At 43.5% G+C, this 19,191-nt stretch overlaps 2 protein-coding genes across 4 annotated transcripts in view; one reads left to right on the top strand and one right to left on the bottom strand.

Moving 5' to 3' along the window:
- The window catches only part of CTNNA3 (catenin alpha 3), a 417,013-nt gene that overhangs the window by 140,937 nt on the left and 256,885 nt on the right, over nt 1-19,191 (top strand). The gene's annotated exons all lie outside the window — the stretch shown is intronic.
- The window catches only part of LRRTM3 (leucine rich repeat transmembrane neuronal 3), a 79,922-nt gene that overhangs the window by 32,607 nt on the left and 28,124 nt on the right, over nt 1-19,191 (bottom strand). Inside the window, exon 3 of one of the 3 annotated variants that reach the window (XM_031063219.1) lies at nt 17,175-17,225. The exons of the other annotated variants lie outside the window; for them this stretch is intronic. Coding sequence (XP_030919079.1) covers nt 17,220-17,225 — 6 coding nt within the window. The 3' untranslated portion in view covers nt 17,175-17,219. The remainder of the gene's footprint in view (nt 1-17,174; nt 17,226-19,191) is intronic. 3 annotated transcript variants of the gene reach the window in all.

Here is a 19,191-nt window from a genome sequence, read left to right as displayed (position 1 = left end):
GGAGAAGTATTAAAGCATTACAGAGAGGGATATTTGGCATCCACATTGCCTCAGGAATATTTAAAGGCTAAGGCTTGTCATTCATCATCTCGAATCACTGAGAGTAAAACCAGATTTTATACTGGTATAACTTCTGGAGCAACACAGTCAAGCAAGCACCTAGGGCAAATTTCACCTTGAAGGAGTTTGGTAAATGAATGAAGTAGTGCCATAAAAACCTGTTCTGACTCTGCTCATAATTGAGGATTCACTGTAGAAACCATAATGGTGACATTAAGCATTCTGTGTGCAAAGTGGAACGTATAACATGTGTGTCAAAAGGTCCTGCATCCCTGGAGGATGTTTTCCAGGCTCTGTAGTTAGCTCTGCTCCTTTTGCTATAGTAATCTTCATTTGTGTTTAAAGGGGACCTTTTAGGGACTAGAGAAAGGTCTGTGTTGTTGGTACTTGTTGGATAAACCTTGTGATGGCCACACTTCAAGGTTGCCAAAGAACTCTGCATCTGAAATCCTAGGAGAGATGCCTTAGAACTAGCTCAGTAAGCATTCCTTGGGTGATGGAAGCCTGGCTTGGCACAGATCTGTCAGAGCTTGGAGCTGCCCCAGAATGCAGAGCATGGAGCCAGGGATGCTGCTTGGGATGAGCATGAAGTTCCTCAGGAGAACCTAGGGAAGTAGGTTAGCCTAAAATCCCGAGTGGTTAATTCAAGTGCAAGATACTGTCAGACATAGCCTGGGGGGAAAACTGCTTTATCTGAGGAGGAAGACTTTCAGAATGTCACTTCACTGAATCCAGCTTTTGACTCCCATACAAAGGGCTCTGGAACTGCTTCCTACCAACATAAATCTGGGGGTTCCTCTCTTTTCCTGCTTTACCTCATTCTTGAAACTCCTGTTTCTTACCTTCCCTGTTCCTTTGCTAATTTTGTTGTAGGACCTCATCTTCCTGCTTTAGAAATTCTTCAGTTTCTGATTACATTGTGATAGGGTCAATATAAAGACATTTCACTGGCTTCCAGTTTAAACTAATCTGCCTTTGCTCTGGGGTTTATTTACTGAGATATACTGAATTTTCTCCTTTGTCCTTAATTTTTGTATGATAAATTTCCAAGCTGTTAATTCCCTTTCATCCATCCTAGTGATTGTCATAAAGGTTGCTCTCTCCATCAGAAATTCATTTTGAATCCCTTTCTCAAATACAGCTGAACAGCCCAACGTATTATGCAGGAGAAATTACTTGTATGTCTCATAATAATGTTAACAAATCTCTTTCTTTACTGAAAATTACTCAATTGCTGTGTTTAGAATCAGGTTCACCTTTTTCCTATCCATATTGCATTACTCCTTCATATTGAGGTTGGAATTGATGAATACATTCATATTTTTCTTTCCCTGCTGTTATCTCTGGTGAATAAGCCCAATGTTTATGGAAAAAAAAATTGTTCCTAAATACATAACTGTATTATTTCCCATCAATTTTAATATTTTTCTTTCTACTGCACTGTTCTGTGACATCTCCCTCTTTCAGCATAATAGTTCAGTGCCCCTGTGTTGATGATACTGCATAACTTTGTGTATCATCAAATTTCATTAGTATAATTTTACTTTTTTTGTTAAATTACTTTGCTCATTATTGACCTTACAGTCTCTCACCAGACCTGTGCTTTTTTATTCAAACACTGAATTTTTGCTTATTTTTAAACTTTATCTTTAAAGTTTATCCACCATTTATTCTCATTGCTAGTTGCCATCTTTTCATACAAAAGAGGCAGGTTTTTTTAGTTTCTTGGTTTATCAAAGTGGTGTGTCTTTGAGGGGAAGAAGTTTCAGAGGTGGAATGTAGAATTGATGAGTGAGTAGCAGTCCTTTACGGGGATGAGGGTCAGAAAATGGGATGTTAATTGTGGCACATGACAAGGCAGCAGTGTTGTCAGAGCGAGCTGGTAACGTGGCCAGTTTGATGGACTCAGGTGAGCTTTTAGGAGAAATTATAGATGCATATGGTATGAGTTTGGGGCAAGGGCAGTAACACAGTCCCTTGGAAAGGGAATCAGCTGACACACAGGGAATGTACCTTTCATACAAAACTGATTTCCATTTCCTTTGGTCCAGGAGCCAGCCTTGCATCTTTAGACTAATGGATGAAGTTTGGTGATGAATACTGCTTTGGCAATTGTGCCTTGCTAAATCCTTCACCCTTAACTGATACCTCCTGTAGGAAATCAAACTGAAAATACATTATTTGTCCTAAAGTGGCAGAATTCAGGAATCAGAGCTGCTTCTTTTCTTGAAAAATGCAATGAATTTGTTGCTCCCGACTGACACTGCTCTGTGCCTTTGATGCTGTAACGTTAAAGCAGGTCTAAGTGCTCTGACTGTATTCAGTGGGAAAATGATGACTCTTTTAGACTCTAAGTATTTAGGTAATTAGAAGTAGTTGGATTATAACTATTAACATAGCATCAAGGAGTGATGCATTTTTTATTCCTGAAGCTGCCTCAGTCTGGAAGCTCATGCAGTCCTCAGTCAGATCACACCAAGTGGCCATGAGCTGAACCTGCTGCTTTTGTCTTCTGCTCTTCCTATTCTTACACAGGGGGTGAGAAACTTCCATATTGGAAGTCTGAGCTTATTTCCACAGCATTTGTTACAAAAATGAGTGGATAAAGTGTAAATCTGATTACTTCTATTAAATAGAGCCAGTGCAGTTTAGATGTGAATAGGATAGTAAGAATCTGAAAGAAAATTACAAATACTGTAATTTATCCTTTTGGAAGTTCACTTTAAATGAACTTCAGTGGGAACACAGACAAGCTGTATAACATTTTGACATATCAAACCTATCCTTCCTCTTTAACTATTGTGACATTAGTGAGAAGTGTGTCATAAGGCTGAGCTTTTAACAAATTGTCATGTGCTAAATGAATCCTGGCTGGCTTAGCCATTTCCTTGTTCTCCTGGTTTCTGGGTCCCCCATGAAAAGCGTGACTTCCAGCAGCTGGGGGAGAAGGCAACACGCTAAGAATTCATGGAGGGGATGAATAAAGTTAATTTTCAAATACTCCTGATGAGTTCCTTGGCTGTCAGCTACTTCCATTAGGCAGAAACCGGGTGAGTTCCAATTTGTGCCTCCAAAAAATGCTGAAAAGTGTCTGCTGATGCATTATTAAATCTGTAGGGCCAAATTTTCTGCCAGTATAAAAATTCCACTGATGACATTTAGAGCATCCAAAGATTTGGCCCATTATTAGAGAATTCATTAGGATTAATTCCTTGTATTGGCACTATCATTTATTTGGGAGACTAAGACACCCAATTGCAACATTTTATTTTAAGAAAATGCCTATTCAATCACAGAATTATTTTAAAATAGCTGAAAACTAGTGATTGCTGTATGAGAGAAGCATTGGGTGAGAAGACAGAGGAGTGAGTGGCAAAATCCAGTCAGGAGCCTGAAGGAGGTGGTACTCACCAATGCTTTCAGTGCCTGATGTTCTCAGGCCACAAAGAGGACAGACCAGTGGGAATGTAAAGTACTAATGGACTACTGCCCTAATCCAGACAGCTTCCTGAACACCTGAAATAGGGCAGTGCTGAAAGTTGTGGCATGCTGGATAAAATGGATGACTTTGAAAATGATGCTAATTCTGCTTACAGTATAGCAAGTAAAATGCTTTACCTGGTATTTTCTTTAGGCAGCAAAGACTTTCTGTCTTTTGAGCTTGTAGCATTTCTGCCTCACATTTTTTGCATTCAGTGGGGTTACACTGCACTTGTTTTGCAGTGGTCAAGGAAAGAATAATTCTAAATGCAACTAACTGTTTTGGAAAGGAAAAAAAGCCATTGCAGAAACTGCATCTTTTAAAAATCATCGCTTAATCTTAGAGTTTGCTGCAAGGACTTGCTTGGCTCTAGTCATAGATTATTTACTGGAGAGCTGGGTTGTGGAATTATCTGGTAAAGATAGAGAGCAGCACCTTTTTATCTGTCCCTTGCTCTATTAATAAATCTAACACTTTTAAAACTTCTATTTTCAGCAAGGCACTGATTGCTTTAACTACAGGCAGACTGGGCTGAGACCAATGGATTCTTCCCTTCAGTGAGTCTCCAAGTGTAAAGGTTGCTTCAGCTGTTGAAACTTCCTCAATTTCAGGTGCTCTTTGAGAGGGAGAAAAGCAGTGTTGCCAGATGGTACTTTCTGGACTAAATGAACAGAGAGGTTTAGTCAGAGTTAATGCTGCTGACATGCACATCCTCCTGCTGGCCCTACAATTCACTGCCTGGGAAAGGTGCTCACCAAAGCCTGGCAGCTCTGCTGGGGCTGAAATAGTTTCCTGTCATTTTCTTCCATTTTAGCTTTCCTAGGTCAGCAGCAGTCTTAAGAAACTTCATGAATAGTAAGAATATATTAATGAATGGTGAAACCTTTAAGGTCCACTGGAGAAGCACTCTTGGAAAGCAGATGCCACAACATCAGATGTTGGGGCTCCTGAGTGTTCCCAGAGCTTTATGGGGATGTGTGAACAAGACCTGCTGGCCTTGTTCATTAGTATCAATGCTTGAGTTTCATAAAGAACATGGTTTATATCCACATTTGCACCAGAGCTGTGCTTCTGCTAGAGTTAGGCTTCAGTACTGAGGCTTTTACACTCCACTTCAAAGGTGGCATTATTGCAATAAGCTGGTTTTGTGTTTAATGATTGATATGACTTCCTATGCTATACCTGAAATCCTGAAATTTAGCCATAAAATCTCAACTAACTGCTCCAAGAAAGCAGCAGTACAAGGGACTATTTTTAGTCAGTTCTCCTGAGCAGTGAACAATTTGCTTGAATTGGCACATTTGCTATTTAACACCATTGCCTGGGTTTCCAAAGGGTCAGCACACCTGGGGGTTTCTGTTGTGTGCAGTGCAGAGGGTATGAGGTGCAGGAAGCCTGGCTCCTGTCACCTGCCTCTGCCAATGGCTTGGGCATCTCTGGGACTTCCCTTCCTGGGACTCAGGTCGCTCATCTCTGGATTACAGATGTTAACACTGACCTCTGGACAGGGCTGGTTCATTCACTGATCAGCTGGGGGTTGGTGCCACTCCTTAGTTATTCATGCCCAGCCACATCTTTATAGAACTGCTCTGGAGCTTAGTACTGACAGGGGCTTTGGGCTGCTGTGTTCTCATGCACTGAGACCCCAAAGCTGATGTGGACAGCACAGGGGGAAGGGCCAGGAACAGAATGGGAACATTGGAAGAGGCACAGCAGAAGGGCAGGACATGCTGAGCTGGCTCTCCTGCTCCAATAAAACAAAGAGCCAGCTGGAATGAGAGCAGCTGGGCCAATCTCCCAAGTGCAGGTGTATCCAAGGGGTGATGTGGGACAGTGGTGCTTGGACCCAGCTGTCAGTGGCCAGGGTGGTGTGGCAGTGTTGGAGTTGTGCTCCTGCAGCACAGGAACACCCTGGCAGGGCAGGGCCTGTGCATCTCCAGTGAGCTGTGCTAGGCTCCTATGACAAACACCAGAATCTCTCTTCTGGCAAGACAGGCTGCATGGGAAGGAGGGCCTGGCATGGAGGCCTTGCACTGGGTACATACTGGATACTGGTGAACATAAAAGGCAAATGGGTACTTTACCATTTCTTCAGCAACATTTTGCTTTTTTTTTCCTGATAGAAATAAAACTTATGCTTGCCTGTGACAGGTTGAGAATTAAGCTGTTCCTCACCTTTTTTGCAGTCTTTTTATGCTGTGTTGCTGCTTGGTTTAAAATATATTTGCTTTTTCTCGCCTGTGGAAACAAGCACAACTGAAGAAAAAGCTTGCTAGGAATAAATTGGCACCTCTTTCTATGCAGTGTTGAGATGAATAGAAAGGTTTTCTTAACCTTGTGCTCTTGAGAAGTGTTTTGAGCCTTTAAGTTCTTCTGATTCTGCGTGTCTCTGCTTTCTTACATTACTTTTCTCATGTCACCCCTAAAATTGTCAAGTCAAAATCAATGTTAAATTGAAGAATTGCATCTGCTGAAGACAGAACTTCACATGTCTTTTGTGCACAATGAAAATACTTGTGGAAATTGCTTTCTCTGGCCTTAAACCATTTCTCATTTGTAGAGATTGTATGGAAGAACTTAATCCAAATGAGATTTTCAGCTTGAGTTTTTCCAGAGTATTCTTCCCAACATCAATCATGGTGTGTAAAGTGCCCTAGCACACTTCTTAATGGGCCGTGCGTGACAGTGTTCATTTTTCTTTGGAAAAGGAAATGCAAAGTGATGTTAAGAACCAAGTTATAAAATTCATGGTAAGGAATGAGTTGCTTATGATTTGCAGTACTCCAGTGCTGGGAGAACACCAGCTCAGTAGACATCTTGTTATTGTAAATGCAGCAGAGAAGAGAATTTTCTGGGATGCCTTTTGCTTTGATTCTTATATGAAGCTCTGGCAATTTTTCAGAAATGGTCCAAAGTCATGAACAGGACTGTCCAAAATCAGAGTATAAGGCTTGGAAAACAGAGATGAGGAATTTTAAATGTATTAAATGTATTTAAAAGTTATTTTTATTTTTCACCTCAATTTTGGAGTTTTCAGTGTCTGCTCATTTCAAATTTTCAGACTTTTCCTCAGAGCCAAGAGAGCAAGATTTGGATTTTTTTTAACACAGTAACATATAATTCCCTTTTCTCACCATTGTGTGCTGGGAAAATACACACACAACAAAATCTCAGGAGATGGGAGGCTCGTATCTGTTTTTACAAAGGTAACAGAGATTGCTGAAAAATTTGTAAAAGTCCTGCTTAGGAGGAGGTCACTTTGGATATTCCTTAGTTATGGAAAGGAAATACATTGTGTTGGGCTTGGGCATCACTGCTAGGACGTGAACTCACAGGAGAAAGAGGAGGCCTGGATGATAATACACGTGAGGAAGGATTGAAAGGGTTGGGCTTGCTAAGCCTAGAAGCCATAACATGAAAAGCAAAGAAGCCAGTTTTGCAGCACTGTTGAACTTGCTCAGTGCCTTCAGAGATGATGTATCCTAGCAGTTCAAATTTAACCCTTGAAGTCAAAGTGCCAGACTTAAAGTCTAAAACCAAAATCTGAGGCACTTTGCAGCCTTATGAGGTGAGGTAAGAAAAAACATCCTGGATTTCGTTGTTTCCTTTTTAGTATTCTGTTCTTGAGATGCATATGAGCACATTTTGAGGTTGTGACACACAAATATTTTTAACTAAAGGTCCTTGGTCTTTGGACAAACCCTTGATTGTCTCATGGTGTATTCCAGAATAATGAATGAGAGTTTGGGCACACAGGGTGGGTGTCAAATAGCTCAAGGATGCTGATGTAGTTTTCTAAACTTAATGAACCTGCTGACACTGCTCCATAGAATGTCACTCAATATTATTTCATTACACAAGATCAAACCCAAAGGGCTCAAGCATTTCACTGTGGCTGTGACAGAGTTAACAGAGAGAATCTGCTTCCTGCAAAGACTAACAGATAGAGCCCACCAAAAGATGAAGCTACGAAAGAAATGTCAGTGGAGTTTTGTCTACAGATATCTCAGGTGTTGCTGTAGTTATTTCTTAGAGTTTAAATCACTGATCTTCATCCCCTGTTTAGCAGCAGAGCTCCCCTAACATCAAGGAAACAATCTTAATTCAAACTTGCTGAGAATATTTAAACTTGCTGTGAATTGTTGGAAAGAGTCAGAAATAGTTCTTATTCTAAAGTTGCTTTTTGATTAAAGTATCCTTTGTCTGGGCAGTTCCCCACCTGATGTGTTACAGGACCTTCAACATAAGTTGTGTTTCTTGCCTGTCTTCTTTCCCCACGGGGGCGTGCAGAGGTGATGATGTCCATGGGGAAAAGAGGAGCAGAGAGATGCAGCAGCACAGTGGAACAGATCTGAGTTGAGGTCTGGAGCCAGCTGTGCTGGTGCTGCAGGTGGTGCAATGGCTGCAGGTGGTGCAAAGCACAGCCCCTGTCTGATGTGATCTGGAATGCATGTTTTGGGATGGGGATCCTGAAGCACAGCCAGCAGCTCTTCCATCGCTGGGAGGTTTGCCCCAGGTGCTTTGTGTACTCCAGGTCAGCTGCAGGAGCAGTTTCTCTCCCAAACATCCCCAGAATCAGTTTCTGACAATTGGCTCAAGCCAATACAGTCTCACTGAGGGAAGAACTGCAATACCTTGAAGTGACTCATGCACCATAATTTAGAGGGTGGCTGCCTACAATTTCCAGGTGCCATCAATCTCCATGGTAAGATAATTTCCTGCCTTCATATATATGGAGGAGGAAAGGATACACCATGAATTTCTGATGATGGGGGTGATACTTAGCCTTTAGATAGTGTTTTTAGCCTTCAAGCAGTTTATAAGTGAGCCTTAATATTCATCATATCCCTCCAAGTCGTTAAATGTTAATATTCCCTTTTTATAGAGGGGGAAGTTGAAGGAAAGGAGTTAGCTAACTTTCTCAGGGCTTTGGAAAGAGTCATGGGAGTACATTTCAAGCCTGTGCCTGCATTATGTGTCCCTTCTTTCCCTCCCAGGCTCCTGTGTTTGTGTAAAGGCCTTCACCAGCCCTGCACAGGGTGCAGGGTCACGAGATGCAGATGTACAGTAAGCAAATGACTGCTCTGGGACATTATTGAGAAATTTGTCAGCTAAGAGTTTGAAAACTTAGGAGAAATCTTCCTAAATGGTGCTTAATGTAAACACGAGCTGTGGAAGTGGCTCTGAGAGATGTCAAGTGGTTCTCTGAGAGACACAAAGTCTTCAAAAAGCTTTCAGCCACCAGCATCCAGTGGGGTGGCCATGTGGGTGGAATCCTACTTGGTTCAATGCTGTTGGTTTTTTCCCATTCACTTCAGTGAACTTAAGTGAAAATCTTGGAGGTAGCACTCGTCCATTTTTTATTTTAAAGTACATGTTTATTTTATTTCTGCCTGTGTCTGCCATAGCTTCTAGCTTTCATACATCCTGAAACTAAACTACAACTGAAGGCCAGAGATGCAGGAGGTTTCTTTTGAAGCACTGGGGAGTCTGCATGAGGAATCTTCACAGGAGTTGAAAACATTGATATTTGTTTAGAAAACCCTGGGGTCTATCAGAAGGATGTTTTATTCATGGAAGACAACTCCTGAAAGGTCACAAGAATAGGGGAAAGCTTATTTACTCCATTCAGTTAAACAGAACATTGGCACTGTGGAATGGAAGTGCTGTCTAATTACATTGGCCCCTTTTTTAATGTGTTGATTTAAAAGTTATATTTTAATCAGCATATTTTCTTTTAAAAAAGTTTTCATTAACCTCTTTGTTCAATGCAAAAAAATAATTATAAGAATGTTTTGAAAATTGGGAAATATTGAATAATATTTTAATTTTTTTCCCCTTTTAGCCTACTTCTTCTAGTCAACTTCTGAAATTTTCAGAGATCTAAAAAAAAGTGAAATTATTTTTGCAACTCAATTTTTGATGAATTTAGTTTAATTTAATTTCTAAGTGCTTTAATGGCAAGCATTGTAAAAATTCAAAGTTTTTAAATTTCATGTTCATGTGCTTATCCTGTAGAACTTACAGTTTTAATGACACAAATTGTGCCACGTTCTATAATTCCAAAATAAAAATCAGATAAAAGATGGAGGTCAAACTGGGCCAGAACAAGCCAAAACAGTTTAAGCAGGATTTAAACTGGTTAAAAGTGACAGGAAAGGAGACAAGAGGACATGGAAGGATCACTACTGAAGGTGTGTGGGGAAGAAAGCATTACCAGATGTTTGGTGTTCATGGGAATGTTCATACAGGCGCTCTCTCAAATTCTGTTCACAGAATTCATAAGAATTTTGTATTTTTAAGAGCTTTGCCTTCCACTAAATTAGGCCAAAACAGGCTGGTTGGCTGGAAACCAACGAGAAAGGAGACAAATGGACATTTGCACACAGGCATGCTTGGCAGAGCATGGCTTCCAAAGGAAATGAGGCTGAAGAGATGGATTGCAAGTGGCAGTAACCTTCAGAGCCCAAACACAGCTCTGCCCCTCCAAACGATCTCCCCTTCCCCCTCCTTCTTGGAAGCATTACAGGAGATGTGATAAGTAAATACAAGCTTAATATAGCTGTTTACTAAAGCTCTTGGGGAAAGTCTAGCAAAATATGCTTTCATAAATAAACCAGAGCTAATTAAGAACCACTTGAAAAGCTAGCACAGGGGAGGGATGCAAGAAAATTACCATGTAACGTGTGTGTGGTTAGCAAAGGCATAATTCCAGCTGAGACCAGGCAGAAACCTGACCGGGAGCTGGATTTATCAATTCTTTCTCATCTTGGGCAGCATCCTATTAAACAAATCACACCATTAAATGTGATTGAATTACCTGACAATAATAATGGCAGCAGAATAAGACCCTTCCTAAGTAACCTGCAGCTAAAAATCTGATAAATGTCTGATAAAGTTAGAAGGAGGGCTAGTGTGTAATTACAAGGAAGATCAATCTTAATGCATGTGTTTGTTTTTCGAGTCCAAAGCAATGAATTGTTTGCAAAATAGAAGGGGGTCGTGGTTCCCTGTAAGACACTGGGAAATGCTGTCCCTTTCCGGAGCTGGCATTGCTGGGGCACAGGCAGTGAGGAGGCAGAGCTGCTGCAGGGTCAGTGGGTGGCTGTGCCCTCTGTGCCAAGGGCTGGCCACACAAAGGCGGCAGCTCTGGCTGCTGCTGCCACTGCTGTGGCACTGCCTCTGGGGAGGCACCTGCGGGGAATCACCCCTGGCAGGGCTCAGCCCTTGGGAAGGGGGGGGAGCACCGTGTGTGAGCCCTGTGTGTGTGTGTGAGCCCTGTGTGTGTGTGAGCCCTGTGTGTGTGTGAGCCCTGTGTGTGTGTGAGCCCTGTGTGTGTGTGAGCCCTGTGTGTGTGTGAGCCCTGTGTGTGTGTGAGCCCTGTGTGTGTGTGAGCCCTGTGTGTGTGTGAGCCCTGTGTGTGTGTGAGCCCTGTGTGTGTGTGAGCCCTGTGTGTGTGTGAGCCCTGTGTGTGTGTGAGCCCTGTGTGTGTGTGAGCCCTGTGTGTGTGTGAGCCCTGTGTGTGTGTGAGCCCTGTGTGTGTGTGAGCCCTGTGTGTGTGTGAGCCCTGTGTGTGTGTGAGCCCTGTGTGTGTGTGAGCCCTGTGTGTGTGTGAGCCCTGTGTGTGTGTGAGCCCTGTGTGTGTGTGAGCCCTGTGTGTGTGTGAGCCCTGTGTGTGTGTGAGCCCTGTGTGTGTGTGAGCCCTGTGTGTGTGTGAGCCCTGTGTGTGTGTGAGCCCTGTGTGTGTGTGAGCCCTGTGTGTGTGTGAGCCCTGTGTGTGTGTGAGCCCTGTGTGTGTGTGAGCCCTGTGTGTGTGTGAGCCCTGTGTGTGTGTGAGCCCTGTGTGTGTGTGAGCCCTGTGTGTGTGTGAGCCCTGTGTGTGTGTGAGCCCTGTGTGTGTGTGAGCCCTGTGTGTGTGTGAGCCCTGTGTGTGTGTGAGCCCTGTGTGTGTGTGAGCCCTGTGTGTGTGTGAGCCCTGTGTGTGTGTGAGCCCTGTGTGTGTGTGAGCCCTGTGTGTGTGTGAGCCCTGTGTGTGTGTGAGCCCTGTGTGTGTGTGAGCCCTGTGTGTGTGTGAGCCCTGTGTGTGTGTGAGCCCTGTGTGTGTGTGAGCCCTGTGTGTGTGTGAGCCCTGTGTGTGTGTGAGCCCTGTGTGTGTGTGAGCCCTGTGTGTGTGTGAGCCCTGTGTGTGTGTGAGCCCTGTGTGTGTGTGAGCCCTGGTGTGTGTGTGTGAGCACTGTGTGTGTGTGCGTGTGAGCCCTGTGTGTGTGTGTGTGTGAGCCCTGGTGGGTGTGTGAGCCCTGGTGTGCTTTGTGTGAGCCCAGCACGCTGAGGCTCAGGGTAGATGCAGCTCTCACAAGCAGGGTGGTTTCAGTGTTTCTGCATGGCCTGTGGGGAGAAGAGAACACCTTTGCAGGCTGTGGAGCAGTTTTGTTTGGGGCTCTCTGTTTGAAGTCCCAGGGTATGTCAGGCACAGGGGAAAGGCTCTCAGGACATTGTGTCTCTGCTGTTCTCTGTCTGTGCACATTCCATGCACATGGAACACTCCTGGCTGGCACTGCCTGCTTTTCTGGCCTGTAAGATCTGTGCCATCACTCTTTGGTTCAGATCTGCTCACAGATTGCCTTAATGTGCAGTGCTGCAAGACCCATTATCACACCTGTCATATCTGTGTCTCTCACCTGTTGGGAGAAGACCCTGAGAACATCTGGAAGCAGATGTGAGGAGCTGCAGACACTGTGTCTCTCGCAGAGACCCTTTGTACCCGCTGTGCTGTGCAAACGCCTCATTTGTCAGAGCCCTTTGGTACGGGCACACAGCTGTTCCCTCCGCTGCCCTGACAGAATCCCTCCTGCTGGGGCTGCCTTTGCCTCCCCGTGGGATGCACTGCTCTGCCCCAGCTTGCCTCCCAGCAGCCTTCTGAGCACAGGGAGATCGCAGAGCTTGCAGCACATTGCTTAGGGAGCTGTCCAGCACGGAGACATTGCAAAGTTCCAGCTGCTGGGCAGGTGTAGGGCTGTGATCCAAGAGCTGCTCTGGCTTGCATTTAGGTGTGCTGCTGCTGCTGCTTCAATGTGCAGTGCTCCATTCAGGCCTAGCCTGGCTGCTCCATGGACTGTGCTCTGGGTGGGAAGCCTGCACAGACACAGTGCCCTTCTGTGGGGTGTGAGCTTCCCAGGGGCAGCTTCTCCTGGACACTGGGCAGTCTCAGCAGCAGCTGAGCTGGGATTGGCCAGGCCTACCCTATTCTCCTGGTTAAGTACAGGAGAGAGACCTGCAGGACTGACAAAGGTCAGTTCTCTGCTTCAGTTTATTTTCTCTATTACATGAAACGGAGTTTGGTTGTAGCAAGACCTGTGGCCGTTGGCTTGTGAAGTGAGAATTTAGGGAAGGACCAAGAAGCCAAACTATTCAGTCCTTGTAAATAAGATATTTGTAACAGTTTTAGTGCCTCATGATATGGGCAAATGGAGAACTGGAGTTTCTTCTCGATACAGGAGAGCCCCCAAATTGCCTGATTTGCCTAATTGTCCAGGCAAAGAACAGTCACTAGGCATTGCAGGATCTACATACATGCACTACAACAAAGGCTGCTCTTCTCAGAGCATTTCTTACACCTCTGGGCTCTAGAAGAGCACCATGGAATGCTGCTGGAATGACCTAAGAACTGTGCAAGTCCCATGGATGAGATGAGCTGTCCTGTCCATGTGCTGCAGGGCCGTGTTTGATTCAGACAAATCCTGTCTCTTCACATTTCCTGTAATCAGACTTGTATAAGTCTCCTGTTCTGGAAATCCATCTGTATTTTCTTTCACAGTTTCGATATTTCTAATCACATTTTATATTCATGTTCTGCAGCTTTTGAATTCCAAAGTGCTGTCAAGTTCCATGATTTCACCAGGACTGCCTAGGTGGCATTTCCAACCAGCTGGTAGCAGAAATAGTACATGGCACAAGGGAGGAAAACTAAACTCATATAATCTGCTGCCTTTACACAATCTGCTTGCTGAATTAATTTCACTGACTGGCAGCAGGTGGAAGGAAGGTGAGAACATCAGAAAGGTTTTGTTAAATGGCAATCCTTAACTCCATTTGCATTGGAAGGATCAGGTTTTGGATCTGCCCATTATGTCTGGAGCCTGTGCTGTATGCTGGGGACATGAGAGGCAAGTCTGGTTCCATTTGCTCTTGGGATTTGAGGGGCAGACATGCTGAAAAGGCAAGGTTATTGTAAGTTTTAGTCCCTTCATGCAGAGGTTGTTTTATACCTCAGAACTCCCTGATGGGGTAGCCAATATTTTGGTTTTTTTTTTAACTTTGACATATGAGCTATCAAAGTGGACTCCACAACTCAGTGCCATGCACATCACTTGTCCTAAATGTTATCCTTTTGTAGCCTCTAGAAGCTAAATACCTTCCAACTGTGTGTATTTACACATGACAAAAGGTCACAGTTGTCTCTAAACAGCCCTGCATGCTAAAACACTTGGAACTGTGTGTTCACTCACTGCTGCCCAATTCCATGCCACAGCAGCAGCCTCCTAACTGAGCTGCTTTGGAACACACCACTGCCATTTCTGTAGAGAAGGATGTGCCTTGAGAAGCTGAATTTATTCCCAGTTTCAGGGACATACATGGAATTGGGAATCCATGTTATCCCTTCACCATGTTTCCTTCCCCTGCAATGAGCAGATAGACTTGATTTATCCTGAAAGGTGCTTGAGCCTGGCCTGTTGTAATTAGCCTTAGGTAGATTTTAAATGAGCTCCATGACATCATATCTGGCTACTTCTGTTTTTCCTGTATTTCTGAGGCACCTTTATTACTCATTGTGCTGAATCTGTGATTTGTAGTTTCTATATTTAGTGGTTTAGAATCTCTCTTTACTGGAATGAGTGTTGATTTCACTGTTTGATCCAGGGGAGAGAAACTTCTAGGGCATGTTGTCATTCCTTGGTCCTAGAACCTCACTGGTCACCTCATCTGCTAATCTACTGGCAACCCTCCACCTTCCTCTGGATGTATCATTTGTACACATGCAAATCTTTTTTTTAAGCCTGGTTTTCTACTCACACTGACAAATTTGTAATCCATTGCATTGCTTTAGCCTAAGACCACTTTTATATTTTATATTTTTGATAGCCTCATGTTGGAAGTAATAAAGTTGCATAGAACCTCAGATAAACTGTGGGGTTTATTTGTGGCTGGTAAGGAGCTTAAGTATTCTCTGCCAACATCTGGCAGCTGAGAAGCTGGGGTGGCACTGACTGGGAGCTGCTCTGAGCTGCAGACACTGTGCTTCTGCACAGGCTCTGTGACACACCAGCCTGTCTGCCTGGGGAGGGGAGGCTGGAGAGAAAACTGCAGATGGAGTTTGAGAAAGAACTTTTTGTCACCCAGCCTAATCTGATTGCAAATAACTGGATTTTTTCCCCTTGTTTTTTCCCCCCCCCCCCCAGTTTGTTAATGATAATGTCAAGTGGGGAAATGCTGTGTAGTTTCTGTCATTCTTTTCTAAATGAAACTGCTTCAACACATCACAGGTAATTTTAAAAGAATATTTATTCTAATTTTCTTTTCTCTAGATTATTTTACCTTTTTCTTTCTTTTCTCTAAAATGCAGTATCTGCAGCTGAGTGCAATGGGTTAGCTCACAACAGTTGGGTGGAATAATTCTGCTAGACCTCCTGTGCTTTATATAAAATATCCTGGAGCCAATATTAATTGCTTATCCAACTTGAAGGTAATTCTGGTCTCTGTTCTTTCCTCCCCCAATTCCATTTTTAATGTAATCATTCCCATCAGCATTATTTTCAGGTTTTCTTGATTTTTTTCCCTCCTAAATTTAAGTGTGCCAGGCTAATTAGAATGGTGGGGCAGAATTTTAAAGATGCTCCCGTTCATCCACAGTTCTACTGAAATGTAATTAAGTAACAAAATTACAATGTCTCATGCACATAAATTTTAATGACCCGTATCCATAATAGTCATGCACCATGGATTAGGTAGTTTTAATATCTCTGACCCTTATTCTGACCTGCTCTCAGATATTTTTTAAATCCTTCAGGGTGAATTCTTAGAGGGGGATCATAGAATTTCTGAGATATTTGTTATGGAATCAGCTTCCCAGAGGGTTGTTTTCTTTGCTGATCAGAATCCCTCTCTCCTTTGCCCGCTGCCTTCCCTGGTGCATCAGAAAACACAGGGGGGGGACTGATGGCCTCTGGCAGTGGAACAGAGCTCAGGCCCTGTCCAATTCCCATGGCAAAACACTGGCAAGTCTTCTGTTACCTTCCATGGAAGTTATTTCGGAGTGAGACCAGTTTTCCCATTTAAATAGCAGGAAGACTATTCCTTTAGGCTTACAGCTTGAGCCATGTCCTGTATCAGATTTTATCCAGCATTCCCACTGAAGGCAGTTCTATTTATGTCGTATGCTACAGGCTCAGGGATTTTTTCTGGTTGATGGTTAATCAGCATATTAGCAATAAATACCTCAACATTATGCTGGCTTGCACTGCTTAAACTTAATATTAATTTAAAATTAAGAAGTCTTATATCTTTTTTGTATGAACCAAAGGCCTGCCTGCATGGCAAACCCAAACCACTTTGCAAACATGTTTCTGAAGTTCATTGTGCTTGCCTTTCCCTTGTGCTGGTGTGGATAGTGTGGCCTTGGGGCAGCAGGGTGGCTGTGTGCCTGCCCTCCATGCAGACAGGTGCTGCTGCTCTGCTCTCACCTCTGCATGGCAGGTCACACTGTGTGTAATCCCATTTACTTCCGAATTGGGCAAATGTGACAGCAGAGCATTTCTGAGCATGACAAGTGTGAGTGTGCCCATGTCTGCTCCTGTGGGTGGCTGTGCAGCCCCTGGCAGCAGCACAGCCAGTTCCAGGCTCCAGGGGCCTTTAGCTGCTGAGAGCTCTGCTGGGAACGCACTGTTTACAGGCACTCCAGCCCTCCTCATCCAGCCTCTCAGGAGCTCTGGGTTCTGTGAAGCTTAAGATTTGTAAGAATCCTACCTAAGCTGCTTTTTGGCAGAAGTTAATGGAATTAACTGTTCTGCTTTATTTTTGTAAATTAGGCTTCTATACATCCTCATTTGCAAAGCTGTTCCCCTGCTTTTCTCTTCATTTCCCACTGAAGAAAACAATGGCTTTGTCCTCAGGGAGAAGGAACAAATGAATTTTTCACTCATCTTACTCCAATTGTCTCTTTAAACTCAGTGACATTTAAAAAGTTCTGTTTTCTATAAACATGCTGCTAGGGTAGTCCATGCTGCATGTTAACCTGGGTAATGACATGTTGCAGCAAGTACATGTTCACTGTGGTTACATTACATAAAGAAACAGAAAGAATTCATCTTTTCATTTTTCATCAAGTGTGAAAGACACTCTGGGATAAATTGAGTTTCACATTGAAAAGGCAGAGAGTTCTAACTTTAATTCATGGCTAAGTAATCATGTTAAATGGAGATCAGTCAGCTCAGTGCAAGCTCAGTCTACTTTTGACTAGAACTTGGTTGTTGTAAATCACTTCTGTCTATACTGTCAGGCAGATATTTAAGACTTCACAAGACTTCACTTTCACACCACTAGAAAATTCTACAGTAGTGTAGAAAACTTTTCCACTTACTTCTTCCAACCATGTTTCAAGGATTCAGTGGTACCAGCCATCATTTCAGACCTATGGAGGCCAATAATTTACAGCATTAGTTTTCTTTGAGTCACTAACTTCACCTTTATTTTAATAGGAAATGAAAAGGGGAAGGATATTTCCTGGTGGTTAAGAAATATGGGAAAATACTACTTCTTCTTCTCTTAAGAGTAATCTGATTCCACTTTTCAGTAAAGCAGCTATGTTAGGGACTCTAGGTTGTCAATCTCAAAAACCACTTGGTTAAATGATCTTCTATAAGTTTTTCATTTTTTCTCTGTGAAGCCCAAGAAGCTGGTTTAGATGGGATTAAGACATGTGCTATAATTACTTCTGTTATTCATCATCCTACAACAAATTGTACTGGAATGCACAAAGTGAAGAATCATGATTCACACAAGCCTTGTTTGTAAGTGTTCTATGCCTACAGGATAAAGTTCTTTCTCTGCTGCCTGATAAATTGTGAGAGTTCTGAGGAGCCCAGGCTAGACTGGAGTGTACCTGAGTAGTGTGGTGTATTCATGGCAACAATGATCCCAGAAAATGCTGGATATTTCCAGTTATTTCAGTGTTCTTGGCAAATGCAGGCAAGGTAAGAAGCTGTCAGAATGATGGCTCAGGAAATGACCAGAGAAATTCTGCAGAATTGGACTGGGGTTCCCAAACCTTTCTCTGCAGGGGTGAGCTCTCAGTATTCAGTGGCCCATCCGTGGGGACAGCTCCCACTGTCCCAGGCTGGCCTTGGACAGGATCCCTGCCCCAGGGCTCAGGGAGCCCCAGCTGCTCTGGGCACCTGTGCCAGGGCCTCAGCTCCCTGCCAGGGAAGGATTTCCTCCCAAAGAAGGAGTGGCTTTTGAGCAAGGACAAGGGCCTAGAGAACTGCCAAAAGGCAATTCTTGGAACTACTGACTGTCACTGAGAAACACCAAGGAGAAGATTCAAAGAGGGCTTGTCTGAGCAGGTGCTGATAATAAATAAATTGCTTATTTACAAACAAGTGAAGATGGCAATTCTGCTTATAAAGATATTCTCACTTAATTTTTTGAATGATTACTAATTGATTTGCAGAACTGGAGCTGCTGCCATTTGATTCCTCTTTTCATTTATCACACAGATTAGTTTCTGACCATTTGTATCTCTGAAGCATGTGGTCTTCCAGCCCAAAACCACAAAGACATCCATTTTAGATCTTGGAAGTATGAAGTCTGTTCTGAACATTGATATGAAACAATGAGAAAAAACCCTGAAAATAGAAAAGTGATGGATTTCTAGAACTTGAACAGCTTTTTTCAATAGCTTGGCTATTTATGGAATACTGATAGCCAAATGTTCTTTGCTGACATCTTGCTAAGCTGTGTCATGTTTCTGGGAGCCTGAGATCTGTCATCCCTGCACACTGCAATGTTGGAACTGCTCATTTGCAGTCTGGTAGCACACAGGGCCTTTCTGCCTTGGAGCCCCCTGTGTGGGGAAGAGCTGAGCAGGATGGAGCGCCTGGAAACACCTTGGAAAGGCTGGGACTGCATCAGAGCCACGGGACTTGCTGTGGGGGTGGAGGCCTGCCCAGGACCCAGGGGGTTTCTGTCTCTCCAGGTGGAGCTGAGTTCTTCTCCAGATGGGGTTTCATACCTCATTTCATCTAATGTTCCCTTGAGGTGCTTGGGCTGAGCCAGGGGAAGGAGCTGATCCAGCCTAGCAGTAACTTGTTAAGAATTTGAAGAAGCTCAACAGTCAATTTGTAGTGAATCACAGCCCTGTGTGAAACCCCAAATCCTGCTCAGTGTGCTCAGTCCCAGGTCTAGCAAGGGAGAGAGAAAATCAGACCCTTGTCTTCAACAGTCTGTAATTAGGTCAGTCTGAAGTAACTGTGAAGCTGCAGCCTGGAGTGGAAATGATCAGTAAATTCTCCTCCTTGATAAGAGTTTCTCTCTCATTATCTACTCTGCTAATTTTCCTGAAGGCTTTGGGGACAGTACATAAACTTTGGATTGCCTTG

Source organism: Geospiza fortis, unplaced genomic scaffold (assembly GCF_000277835.1).
Source record: "Geospiza fortis unplaced genomic scaffold, GeoFor_1.0 scaffold614, whole genome shotgun sequence".
NCBI lineage: Eukaryota > Metazoa > Chordata > Aves > Passeriformes > Thraupidae > Geospiza > Geospiza fortis.
The sequence above is the reverse complement of the archived record's forward strand: the minus strand, read 5'-3'. Positions and strand labels throughout refer to the sequence as shown.